This window comes from Dermacentor albipictus, chromosome 5, assembly GCF_038994185.2.
Source record: "Dermacentor albipictus isolate Rhodes 1998 colony chromosome 5, USDA_Dalb.pri_finalv2, whole genome shotgun sequence".
Lineage (NCBI taxonomy): Eukaryota > Metazoa > Arthropoda > Arachnida > Ixodida > Ixodidae > Dermacentor > Dermacentor albipictus.
Window position 1 is genome coordinate 34742367 of NC_091825.1, and position 14349 is coordinate 34756715.

The window sequence follows — 14349 nt, forward strand, 5'->3', positions numbered from 1 at the left end:
GACGCTTGATGTGCTTAGTGGCGCACTCCGAGGTGCCGATGCACGAAATGACAAGCGACGGGTCCCAGAAGTCGACTCTTGTGTCGCGCAGTCCGAGGTGCCGATGTGCGAAATGCCTAGCGACGGGTCCCAGAAGTCGACTGTTGTGTCGAGCAGTCCGAGGTGCCGATGTGCGAAATGCCTAGCGACGGGTCCGAGAAGTCGACGCTTGATGTGCTTAGTGGCGCACTCCGAGGTGCCGATGCACGAAATGCCAAGCGACGGGTCCCAGAAGTCGACTCTTGTGTCGCGCAGTCCGAGGTGCCGATGTGCGAAATGCCTAGCGACGGGTCTGAGAAGTCGACGCTTGATGTGCTTAGTGGCGCACTCCGAGGTGCCGATGCGCGAAATGCCAAGCGACGGGTCCCAGAAGTCGACTCTTGTGGCGAGCAGTCCGAGGTGCCGATGTGCGAAATGCCTAGCGACGGGTCGGAGAAGTCGACGCTTGATGTGCTTAGTGGCGCACTCCGAGGTGCCGATGCACGAAATGCCAAGCGACGGGTCCCAGAAGTCGACTCTTGTGTCGCGCAGTCCGAGGCGCCGATGTGCGAAATGCCTAGCGAGGGGTCCGAGAAGTCGACGCTTGATGTGCTTAGTGGCGCACTCCGAGGTGCCGATGCACGAAATGCCAAGCGACGGGTCCCAGAAGTCGACTCTTTAGTCGCGCAGTCCGAGGCTCCGACGCGTGATATGTCTAGCCACAGGTCCGAGGACTCGACGTGCTTAGTCGCGCAGTTCTAGGCCACCAATCCGGGGAGTCCGAAGGCAATGTGCTTCAACGCCGAGTCGGAGCCACCGAAGCGCGGGATGCTTAGTCGCGAATTCTGAAGCACCGATGCTCGAAAGGCTTAGCAGCATGTCCGAGGATTCATCGCAGGAAGCTCGGTCACGAAGTCCGCATCGCCAGTGCCCCGGAAAGTCTAGCCGTGGGTCGATGCCCACAAACGTAGCGATCGACTGCGCTTCTGCGTTCACTGCGTAACGCCTGTTTTGACACTCGTCGAGATTACGGTAGTCGATAGCTCGCCAGGTGAAGAGCAGACGACACCCCTACGAAGCGAGCAGACCAGTGGCGAAGCGCACTGGAATCACATGGCACACGGGTGCCGCCAATCAGTGACTTCGGAACGACCTTCAATCACTTGTTTGTTGAGTGCTTTTTTGTGTGGAGGATACCTGAAGCGGCGAATTTGAAGACGGAGAAATTCACTTTCCGGCAGGACCAGGTAGCGGTGCACACTTGCACTGCTTCGAAAATATCGTTGCTTGAAAACCGGCATATTCCCGCGATTTCGACGAAAATTTTTCGCCACCTTCGCTGACACATTTTTTAGAACACTTCTACGTGGTTTTCAGTGAAGATGTTTCGAAATCACATAGAGAGAGTAACTGAAAATAGACAGTTTTGGAATAGGGGCTCCAATAGTTTGGGGTTCTAAAGAGCTCTGCGGGTGTTCGCCTTGGGGCTCGCAGGAGTGAAGAGTTTTAGAATAGGGCTTGGCGTTTGTGGATACCGTCTTGCGCTTGCAGCGCCACTACGGCGGAAAAGAAAAGCTATTATAATTATTAAAGTCGGATACAACTTAAGTCTGCAGTGAAGCCCCGCCCGTGCCCTCGTAACTGCCAGCCACTGTTCCTCCGCGAGGCTGCAAATAGTTCGTACTTCTAACTTTCCCTGTCACCTTATTAAACGAGACGTTCATTTGAGGAATTGCCAGTCGTTTCCTAATTAAGACGGTAACCACAAAAATAAAATTATAAGCGTATAGTAAATTATATAAGCGTAAAGTAAATTATAAGCGTACACGTTTTCACTCGTCTAATATAGTGAAACGGTGAAAGCCTAATTCTATATTGATCTGAAATAAAACGCTTGCTTTGCTGCAGCTTATTGCCAAGTTTCACTTCAGTTGGCAGTGAAGTTTCACGAGTGAAATGGGCTCAGCAGTGAAATGAGCTGTACCGCGGACTTTTGAAGAGAGACTCCATACACTTTATTCGTGTTTGTTACACACCTCATCGCTTTCGCTGATGAAGACTCAGGAAAGTAGACGCTCCGGAAGTACGACGCCATGTTGAAAATGTCGCATAACGATTGTTTGCTTCTTTGATTGGCTGGCGGAGTAACACAATCCCGCGCGGTCCGTGTGTCCTGATAGCCAACTGCTGTTTCTTTAATTTGTATTTTACTATATACTATTTTATAAGAGTAATAGTGAATTGCGTGTTTTCGCGTTTAATTGCACTTTATTTGAGGTAATTCTTTTAGCAGCAAGCAATTCGTTGCGCTTAGCTTTGAGCAACCAACTTTACGTGCCTTCACCAGCCAAGTTAAGCCGTGTTGGGCCTACGCGCCATGAAAATTAAATGATGAAATATGGATGAAATCGACACTCGAATTCGGAATCAGCGGCGTTTAAAGGGCCCCTCAGCAGGCCGCACAGCAAAGTTCGGTTATACGGTGGAGGTTGTTACGTGTCCTCTAGGGAGCGTTCTGCCACAATTTTTTTTTCAGATTGGTTCATTAATAGGCGAGATAGAAATATTTCAGTGCCGCGAACCCATGATTTCAGGAGGCGAGCTCCACTGCCCTGCGAGAGACTCTCTCCACTTACCCCGTCTAGCTTCCCTGAGGACCTCGAGGATCGCGTCACGGGCCCTGCTTTCATTTTTTTTTTTTCTCCTCGCTTTTCTGCGGCGCGGCGAACTTCCGCTGACGGCGGCGCGCGTGAGCTGTTGCGATTGTCTCGTTTCACGCGGCGCACTATTTGGCGCGCTGTGCACGAGGGCTCCTGACTAGACGTAAGGCCATGCTACACGAATACCGAAGCAGACAAGCGGATCACAGAGCATGATCCCACGCTGGAACACGGTAGAAAATGAGTTTCGGTGTCTAAACGCGCGACTGCACGACGTGGGAGCAAGCAGACGAAACGGAAGTACATCTCTCTTGCTGCGGTGCGAAGTAAAATAGAAACATGCAGACATTCGGTTTGAGCGTTTATTTCTCTAAGCTTTAATTCGTCTTTTCAAGCCACATACTACACAAATAACAGATGTTGCCTTGAATCATTCTCGAAGTCACGTGTCACCACGAACGACGTCCCTACAAACACGTGCACGTAGCCGCACTAGCAAGTCATCGTCTGGCTTAGTGCGCGGCGGCCGTGAGGAGAAGGGAAAACGGCGTTCGGTTAGAAATTTCAGATCTTTCCGCGGCGCGTAGCGATATAATACTTTGCAGACACGATCGTTAGCGCGCATTGTATGATCTGCACTTGTCAGCTTAAAATGGCCAGACCTGGTGAGGGGCCCTTTATTGAATCAGTCACGACACACATCAGTTGAGAGAAAGCGACAACCGCAGTCACTTCCCCTAGCTTCCGAACTTCACGCATTACCACGAATCAAGTCCAGTTTGGTGCTAGGTTAGAGCTGTCGCTTCGACGGTTGCCGCCATGTTTCTTGAGGCAAAGCTAATCTTGGGGCAGTTTTTGAGGCTCCCGCTAAATCAGTGAAATATCGTGCCCGACGCGCAACCAAAATGCATCGCGCACATGCGCAGTGGCTTCGACACTATTTCTTTGGGGCCCCATCTAAAACAATCTCACAATTTTCAAAAAACATCAATTCATCGGCCATTTTTCACGATGCAAAAGCCGCGTTCCCCTTAACCTATAATTCCAGCTCTCAACAGAACACAATGGCAACACACTCCAAACACTGAGAAATCTTGCACATAGTTTATTGTCCCTCTGATGCCACTGTGAGATATAAATAACATCTTTCAAGCTCTTCTAAAGCAGCATATGTGGTGCCGCACCTTCACAGTTCTCTCCACTCCATAGGCACAAAGGACAGCATGCTCAACAGGTCACATGACCACCGACAGTGCAGCGGCCTTGCATTCAAAGGGAGAGAAGTGCAAGGCAGACAACCGTACCATGTCCTAAAATACTCCCATCACGCAAAGCAGCTATAAATACAAAATAACCAGTACTCTACCTCACTAACAATACCAGTGGCTTATACATGCACACTTAACTGTGAAGCATAGAAAACAAAATGCATGGTCTTCGTCAAAAGTTTGCGCGCCACAGAACATGCGACCAAAACTTTGATGTGCCAGAATAACTTGTTCATGTTCCTTGGCAAGAGACTCAAGAATTAATGATTTATTTATTGATTAAGCAAAAGATCATGGTTTAATTTATTTATACATTTATATTGTATACTTTTTTCGAAGTGCACAGGGGCTATAGGAGACATCATAGTTGAAAATTTTTGATTAATTTCGGCATACTGAGGTTCTCTAATGTGAACACGGTACACAAGCATTCTTGCATTCTCCCTCAACCAGAGTGTGGTTGCCACAGCTGGGAATCGAACCTAGGACCATATGCTTTACCATGGAACACCACAATTACTGGGCCACCCACTACAGGCCAAGAGACAAAAATACAATCAACAGGTTTTTAAATATCAAAACCTCACACGAGTTGTGAGGGACTGCATCATCAACAGCTCTGTATTAAATATGATCACCTATTACTGAAATCTCAGTACACAGGCATTTCCCATTGTGGATCTAATGGGATAGTGTAATGGCAGCTGATAGCTCAGCCCAATGGTTTATGATGAGCAGCAGAAGATATTAGCCACTGCAGCCTACCGATAACAATCTTGGTCGCATGCACAGAGAGTGAACCTTTCACAAAGGCCATACAAATGGTAAACACATAAATGAAAAATGCAATCCACAGCACTAGCTAAAACCTCAAGTATCACTTTACCATACTTAGCCTAATGGGTGATGGGAGCAATTCATACAGTCAACTCCCATACAAATGCGTTTTCCTTGAAGATGTAAAAACATATTTGCAGGAACGAGGTGCACAAGTTGCATTTTTATTACTTTTTTTTTCTTTCTTTGTTGTATTCAATGCAGGCATAAGGAGCAATGGTTTCTCACTTAACATGAACGCACACATTGCACAAAGGGTAACAGTTTGATAGCTGCTGCACGTACACACATCACATAAGTTGCAACGTACTAAAAAAATTCTCTTCCCACCATTTTTTTTTCACACAGCTGGTCACTAGATGCAAAGACAGCTGCCACAGTGCCACCTAATAGCATACTATCAGCACTAATGTGAAATGCAAATGAGCGAAAATAAACTAGAATGTGTTTCTGCCTTGTTACATTTGCCAGCACGTGTGACAGTGGTATGACTTAGAACACAGTTCTAGGATTGCAGTTTTTTTTTTTTTTCAGTTCTGCAAAATATCATGGGGGTGCAACATCCTTGTGGTTTAGTTACAGTAGTAATGTGAAACAGTGCATTACAGATGGTGCGCACTTGGGCTTTACACATGGTTCAAACTTCACAAACTACAATGACCACAACTGGATTTGTAAGTACTTCCACAAAGGAGAAGTTCAACACTTGGATGCTCCAGGAAACAGCTCATTATATATCTGAAAAAAAAAATGTTGCCATTCAGTGCAAGATTTCCTAAACAGGTTGCGTTTCAGCTCCTTTATGATGCCTGTAGTGTTGTCAGGTTCCAAATGAAAAAGAAATTACACTGCTTTGTTGAAACTTCCAAAAAGACACACAGAAGAGGTTAAATAAATATTTCAAACTGCATGATATTGTGGGGAAAAATAATGGCAGATTTACAAGGTTTTTTTAAAGAATAAAGATTTCTTTATAAAAGGCTAAGCACAAAGAACACCATGTTTTTGCAGAGAAGTTCCTAGGTGAGCTGACATACTTTGCTAATAATGTGAGCTTCAGAAAAATAATTAAGAAAGGCTTGTTTATTAACTTTCTTTATTAGTGCCTTAGGGCAATTTTAATGGCAAATTTGAAGACAGGCACATTGTTTTAGAGCTCTCCCAAATCACAGCTAATTCGAGGTGTTTTTTAACGAATTTCAATGTTAGATCCAGGCAATATCAAAACCGAGCACCACAGAAGTGCAGTAAAGGTGGCCCGGTTATCATATCACATCAAAACATCTTGTGACAAGTGCAAGGAAATATGAAAGCGATAGTCACGGCCAATCGCAGCAGCTACTGATACGGCACACTTTGCCTGGCAAGCATGTGCCACTATGTGTGGGGTCAAATTTGCCCCATGGCATGCTATCATTCAAACTTTGCACCATTTTCCTTTATGGGGCACTGCCATCTGACATAAAGTGGGGTGCACTCAGTCTCGAAATTGCCTGGATTTGGCCCTCAATTCCGATGAGGACAAGGAATAAACTTTTATTGTGGAAAACAGTGAGAAAGTGTCCTTTCTTTGCCCTAGGCAGCTCTATTAGTCCAGAAAGCCATTGGCTAATGCCATGGCCCGGGCACAGTCCAGCAGACTTTGCTGGTCTTCCAGGCTCTGTGCCATTAACATTGCCTCCCACATTTTTTCGATGTCTTATAGCGGTTCTGAAGCTTCATCCTCACTGTTTTCCTCACAATGTGGGCACACCAGCACCATGTGCTGGAGGGTGTCTGGTACATCACAAAATCGGCATAGGTATGAGAATTTTGTGGGGTGCATCTGGTGCAAAATAATTTCATGGATATATGTATTCGTTTGTAATATGCATAGGGCGGTGGCTTCATCCCTGCTAAATTTTGGATGTGGATGTATTCTTTCCAGTCTGTAGTTTAGCAATATTACGATGTAGTTGATAGGAATGTCCTCCACCGCTCCTCCAATAACGAATATCTAATTACGCGCAATTTTTTTCATACTTAAGAAAATGGGTTTGCCAGATATTGTGACGCCCAACAAGTTTTCCACATAAACAAGCACCCTCAAGTAAATATTAATTTCATTAACAGCTTCTTTTAATTCATCTTTTCAGAGTAACTCGTACAGCAGCAAAGTATTTCTGCCTCGCCGTAGAGCTCATATGCAAAAAGATTATGGGTGTCTTACGGTTAGAGTCCTTTTATATAAAATCGGTATTGTCCAAAAAAATGACCTGCAAGATGAAATGACTTAGTGCATAGTTTACTTATTACAGCAATGCTCAGCGTGGCAAAATAAAAAGTTATTAAAAGTTTCATTTATGGGCACAAATATTGCTTGTTGTGTTATTTTACCAACAACTGATTGAAAAGAACATGGCGGTCACAAGTCGGCATCACAAGCCAGGCCTAAAATGTATGCGCACGCTGAACAAGCACAGCAGACAGAAAATGAATTGTGTGGACGGACATAGCTTAACAGGTGGAATACTGTTTTCCAAACTTCTTGCAAATACTCATTTTTCTCCCAAGATAAACCACAGAATAAAATCTGGACAAGAACGACAGAAATGAAGAGTAACAAACACTATGACGCTCTTGCCACAGAATGATTGTTATCAGTTTAGCAGAACACAGGTCTGATATTGAAATAGAATAGAAAAATGAAATGACACATGCAATATCTGTCAAGTTTCCCTAAAAACACCATAGGATGTCCTTGTATGATCAGGAACAGCATGAAAGCAAGTAGACCAGATGTGAACAGAACCCAACTCCCACTCTCTTTTGATGCGATTGCAATTTGTTTTTCCAATAAATTTATAGTCATGAAACTGGCACATTTTTACTATTTAATGGAGAATGTAAGTGCCCAGAGTATACTTTAGTCTTTCAAAAGGACATTAACAACAAACACAGTCTAGATTGCTGAAAGCCTTTCTAAAAACCTCACCTTTGTTTTATGCGAAAAGGTGGCTTGATTGCCGAAGAAATCACAACTAAAGGGGCCACACTTCTGCAATTCAAATCACCCACAATGAACCAAGGTTATGCTCATGAAAAGTTTAAGCCATATCAACTATCCTGAAGGCTGTGTCTTGCCCACTTTTGCTTGCTTTGATTTGGAGGCCCATGCATAGAGGGCGCTACTCAGATAATGCCAACAAATGATGAAAGAGAGGAAGCATCAGAAGGTTCTCAACCCAAGGCCACATTGCATTGACATGCAAAATGTTTTCATAATAGTAGTGTCGATGCCGTTTTACATTTATGTCATTTTTTTGCCTAGGGAAACATCACTCAATAATCATGACACTCTGGACACCCTGGGGCACTAAGGTATGTTGTGTTAGTCAGACTTAATCTGTATCATTTGCATCCCTGTATTCTGGTTCAGTGAGTAAAGGAACGATCTCCTTCAGATCATCCCAGAATACCTTGCATCAAAGGTAACCATTCAGCTAACAAAAATCATATGAAACTTGACAACAAAAGGCACAAGAGATATTCTGCGGAGAAACAAGCCGTTCTGTGCGGGGTTCAGCATACGACTAGAGCAGGGACAAACATAACAGTGACCTTGCATTGTAATCGGCACACAAAATGCCTTCCATACATGACACTCGGGCAGAAAGACAAACTTCCTGCAATAGGCTAATGCAGAAATGCAACCACTGCCAGCTACATCTCGCTAACGTCCGACATGCGAGACTCAAAGTGAGCTCAGCACCGCAAACACTTTTCGTCACTCTTGATAGCTATGTACACAAGGGCCACAGTAGTGCTACATTCTAGCTGAAAACCGTGGGCCAAAGCAAGCAGGTCGTCACAACATGCCTTTCAGCACAAGGCAAATGCAACTTCAAAATGTAACTCCTCATCTACAGTAAGTTAGTACAGTCAAGAAGAGCCAAACGAGGAGTTAACTGATGCAAGCCATGTTTCACAATTGTACAACACTTGGTGAAAATAACCTAGCCAAACCAGCTTTAACCAAATATGAAGCCATTTCACAGACACAACAGAGTACACTATATACAGCCAGAGACACACCTCCTGCACAAGTGGCAAACAAACTCTGCAATCGGGCACATCTGCTTCCCATGGACCACGAAGCATTCTAGAACACGTGAAACTGTGAGCCATGTATTGCATTCACAAGTTGGCACAAGCTATCACACTTGGTCCAAGTATATTTTGTATATATTTATTCATTTGTATAAATGACACTTATTATTGAGTGTGTGATTCATTGGTTGATTATTATTCGTGGAAACCTTACACTGCTTTTGAAACTATGAACCCTCTAGTACTTTTTCTTCGACATAATTCGATAAAGCCGCTAACAGCACTGTCCCTATTCATACAACAGCATGCATCAAGACTCCCTTTGATGTGCTTCTTGCCTACTGTTTTTTTCCATGCTGTCCAAAGAAAAACTTGTTTGAGTACTTCTGCTGGCCTGTAACGAGTTAGTGTTAGCAAAATGCTGCTACAAAAATAAACCTAATTTTCTTAGCTGCTTTCTTTTCACTTGCTAAAACTAATAACTGGCTTTTTTTCTTGCTCAGTTACAACACAAAAACCCAATTTTTTTTTCACTATGTTCACTGCCTCGTACTGCCTCCGCTTTAGTCCTGTTGCGCGGTTTGAAAGCCAATGTTGGGCACAAAAAACTAAGCTGCTTTTCTTACACTCTTTAATCTTTTCCTTAACTACCATTGTAACTATATGAAGCCAAGGAATTGAGGTGTACAAATAATAAGCTAAAGAGAAATGAAAGTGGGCAAAAGAACTACTTCCCGCCGGCAGGCGCTGAGCCCACAGCCTCCGCATTTTATGCTCGGCTACATTATCTGTCAACTTCATATTCCGGTTATGACTAACACAAAAATCGGGCCCCTCAGTTCCCCTTCTCATACATTTAGGGAGGAAAGGCGATTGTAATGAAGGCCGAGGCAGCAGTAGTAACCTCATGCACTGCAAGAGGGCACAAGGTCCACCGAAATGAGTGATTCAGATTCTGCGTCATACGGAGAATCGATACCTACCAGAAATACTTGATAGCTTGGTCACTTTCTCCACACACCAGCTATCACGCTATACACCCTAAGATGTGGAATATGCAGGCTTTATAGCTAAAATGAGAAAGACCACTTGGCCAGAAGTAGCATATAGCTACAACAGAAACCCTAACTGGTTCCCGAGAAAGAAAGCACAGTGGTTGGATAAGAATTTGTCCCAGTTTGGGTATCAAACCTAGCACCCTCGCCTTTTGGGCCTTGTCGGGCCTTTTAGGCCTTTTTGCCTAGTCACTGAACATTTATGGTTAACTTGTTCTCATCCAACCAATCGCTGGCCTCCTTGTTAGCTCAGCTAGTAAGGCCCTGAAAGACACAGTGGCACTGTGTTCGATCCCCCTATTGCGGCAAATTTTTTTTTTCAACTGAAAGGTTTTCTTTTTGAACCTGTCTGGATCCTTTCCATTGCAGTTTCACAATACTTTCATGTCAATGGAGAGTTTCCATTAAACGAAGCTTCTTCCACTGCTGTGGATTCCCAAAGTGATTTGCGTAGGCCTTGAACAATGTGCATTTGAAAAACACCTATAGAGCTCTGCGCAGATTGCTTTAATAAAATAGAAAGCTATTAAATTGACCACAAGCACCCCGAATTGCACAGCATACAGGAAAATGATGAACACACTCAACACTGTACACAACATAGAGGCAGCATACCACTACAGTAAATTCACCCAGAAGCACTAACATGCAGACACTTTCGTTCAGATATGTGTGCTCAGGAGGGTCCCCAAGTGACGGAACAATACGGTAGCTTTTACTGGATTCACACGACATACTCGGCTGAGAGACTGATTCGCGTACTGATAAGGTGGAATGTCGCTCTGTGACACCAAATAACACTGTCCTAAATTGTGCTGGGGCGACATTTCAGAATGAATACTTTCGAAACCAAAACCACTTTCTGAAGATATTGCGTGACTTTGCATGAAATAGGTTGGCATCTACAGCCAACAGCATTCCTCGCGCAGTGCCAAGCCCAGTGTCTTCGTACAATGCCAGCAACACTATCACATTCCAGACACTGACACTTAGGTGCTGAGTCACATGAAATTTTGAGAAAGTGATCATATGCAAAAAAGTGATTGTTCAAGGATACCATCCTTGCTCCCAGCAGTTTTTTGGCGCTAAGCTGTCCCCACGGCATACAGACTGAGTCGGCAAATGCAGGTACGCCGTGTGAATCCACATGTATTGGGGGCAGTTTGCTTGGCACCAATGGCAGCAACAGCGAGTTTGGCTTTGTACATGCTATCCCATCTCATTCGTGCACGAGTGGCTCAAGTCTGACTGCTGTAGTGTTGGCACCAACGCATGACAGTTCCTGGCATTGCACTGTCCTTCAACGATGAATGCCACATTTTGGTGTCGAGATATGCAAGGCTGCAATGCTGTAAACGGGTGGCGGTCCACGTCGAATGCCATAGCATCAACACCAAAACAGGAGGCACGACCGTACAGCACTGCTCATGTTTGCATTCCAAAACTAACAACACGACGAATGAGTAGGGCAACAGTGTTCAACAACAATTCTCCAAGGCGGTACAAGTGCGATTGTGCCAATTACATTGCACGTTAAGCATGGCACATCCCTAGTTTGTGCACTATGCTAAAAAATGTCGAACTAAGAGTCTGGATGCCAAAGAAACGCCAACTATTGTAAATATAGACTGCACAACCTTGTACAAATGCGGAAAGGCTACAGCTACGCTATGTCTGCTGCATGGTAGCATGAAGACCGGTCATTAAATACTATCACTCTATTCTTACTGACACTGCTCTGTGGTTGGCATTGGTGAAGCAAATGAAGAAAAATTGAAAATGAGCTAGCTATTAGGTGTCTCACACGAAGCCTGACCACCACCCTAGCAAGGCCATTTTGGCACATCGAAAGCACTCAACAATTAACAACGAACATTTTTTTCCACTGCCTACAAGTCAAGCAGGAATAGGCTTACTTTGGTGCTCGCAAGTTCAGCAAACTTATGACGTAACGGAAAGAAGCACCCATCAAAATGAGGGTTGAAAAACCAGCACTGCCCGGGGAGCTAGAATACAGATACCAATGTCCATACATCTAAACCAGAAATGTGGCACATACACAAAGGACAGCAAGAAAGACGACAGGGTCAGACGCTTAATTCCAACTTGTTTATACTTCCAAGACAAGCACACTCATAAATGATGAAATCTTAAAATGTTTGCTTCAAGTAACGTTTGCCAGTGTCCAGAATCATGTATTCGTTCTTACTTCCATTTCCCAATTCTGAAGTGCTTCAAAGTGTGCTGGTCTATACATTTATGCCTGTACTGCACTCCTCACTTTTCCTAGAATTTATTATATGTTTTCGTTTCATCCTGCCAATTTTATGAATTTCCAAAAACCGTATTTCTCACCCTGCTAAAACTCACTGGGCTTGTAGTGTCAATAAATAAATACAAATAAATTAATTAACAAATATGCATGAGCAGAGTGGCAAGCAACAAAACCATACACCAAAGCGCAATAAAAGATTGTCATCCAGGAAGCTAAATTTACTTTCCCGGACAATCATTTCGTTAGCTCTAGTTTGATGCAGCTGCTGCTCTGCTTGCATGCTATATGTATATGTGGTGTCTACCTTCTTCGAGCACTGTTCAACTTGTGTCATCTCAAACTTGTGTCGTCACTTTTCTTTGTACCAGCATTTCCTTCTGCAAACCTGCAACAAAACCCGTCCACGTGCCAGATTTCTGGTCTAAGCTTGCACTATCATGCTCAGCAATGCACTGAATTAAATCACTGTGCATCACTCTGATGAAATGCACAGTATTATCAAACCATCACACTGACATCATTAGAAAAGCAGTCCTGCCATAACCACACTCTAAGGCTCGCCTCATTCCACAGAATGCCAGCACACACCGACTTGCACGCATTCTCTTTCGACAGTTAGCATCTACACATGACAGCCCCTGACATGAGAACATATGCCTACCATTTAGAACCCATATTTTCATATTTCTTTAATGATGAAAGGTGCTAAACAAGCTTAACATTTAAGACGGATGCATGAGCAGTGCAAGAAAAACACAAGGCTAAAAACAAGGCTTCCTACAGGTACACTGCGAGACCAACGAAAACAACAGCTTCGCCTACACAAACTTAAAAGACCTCGAAGGACCACTGCAATACATTCTCTGCAGCGCAACTTTTGAGTGAAACATGGAACTTGCCTGTCTCCCACGGAAGCCACAGATGCTCAAGCCCACTAATTAGACTCATCTCTCACTAAAAGATGCCATTAGCTTGATTGAAATTTTCAGGTAAAGCAAATGAAAATAATAGGAAGGCATGCCTGAACACTCATTAACAGCTCCTCATCATTAATGATGATGATGATGACAGCTCACCATTCTAACCAGGCTATCCTAGGCCCCCCTCACTCTGCGTATTCATGCAATGCTGTAGTTGCAAACAAATACAACCACAGGGTGCCACAATCTTACTACAGTGCCACCTAAAGGGTGAGGTCTGCAAATACATGGGGACAATGTTGGTCCTTTCCTGGCTTCTGCCCATTCTCGGGCACATGCACTCCAGCTGATGTGCTGTTTTTTTGGTAACTGGACATGGCTAAGAATGGATCAGCTCACGAATGTGGCTTGTAATATTCCTGCAGTTATTGCAATGCGTTTGCTTCCGTTATTTCTCGGCACAAAGAGAGGGTCTAAGATAAAACCTTTAGTTCATATTTTGGCACTCAGATAAAACAGTGGTGTCACATGCATAGAAAAATACAGGAAGCCAAGTCTAGTCGTGCTACCTTGAGCATGCATGGTATCCGTAGAAGAGCAGGTTTACATACACAGTGTGAAATCTGGACACGAACCAACCAGAGTTCCGCTTGCAGTGGTCCTTTCATGCGTACATTGTGTGCCCACAGGGTTCTGTCTCTCTATGAAAACCCTAAATGAATATTCCTCTGGACTCAAACCAACCTTGGAACAACTAGATAACAACAGATGTATAAATATCATCACAAGAAAAAAAAAAATAGCTCGCTTGGTTCAGCGGCACTAGTCACATTGTCTCTAGTCAGCTAGCTTCTGACTGCCGAACTACTGTAAGTGTCCTGCTGCAACAACTTCGTTGTACGTTTCTGTGCTGCTGTAGCACTCTCGTGGACGACAGCTAGCTTTGATGGTCGTGCTGGTGAGTGACAGTACCGCGACGAAGCCCGGTACGAGCGTAAAAGCCTTGTGGCTCCGCGACGCTGCATCACGGGGGAAGATGGCGGCGTCTCTGGGACTGGCTTATCCTGCATGGACAAGAACCCGTTCAATGAGCAGTGAGATAACAGACTTATAGAACAGATTCGCATAACAACTACTCGTATAAAATTTCTACTCTAACTTTAAGGGTGAAAGCTGGTGACGTGTGCGTCTGTCAAATGTGGTGCATTTCATGTAGACAACTGAACT

At 44.3% G+C, this 14349-nt stretch overlaps 1 protein-coding gene across 1 annotated transcript in view; it reads right to left on the minus strand.

The window, feature by feature from the left end:
• Positions 1–10415: 10415 nt before the first annotated feature.
• The window catches only part of LOC135908090 (trafficking kinesin-binding protein 2-like), an 87286-nt gene continuing 83352 nt past the window's right edge, over positions 10416–14349 (minus strand). Inside the window, exon 14 of the mRNA XM_065439841.1 lies at positions 10416–14186. Coding sequence (XP_065295913.1) covers positions 13968–14186 — 219 coding nt within the window. The 3' untranslated portion in view covers positions 10416–13967. The remainder of the gene's footprint in view (positions 14187–14349) is intronic.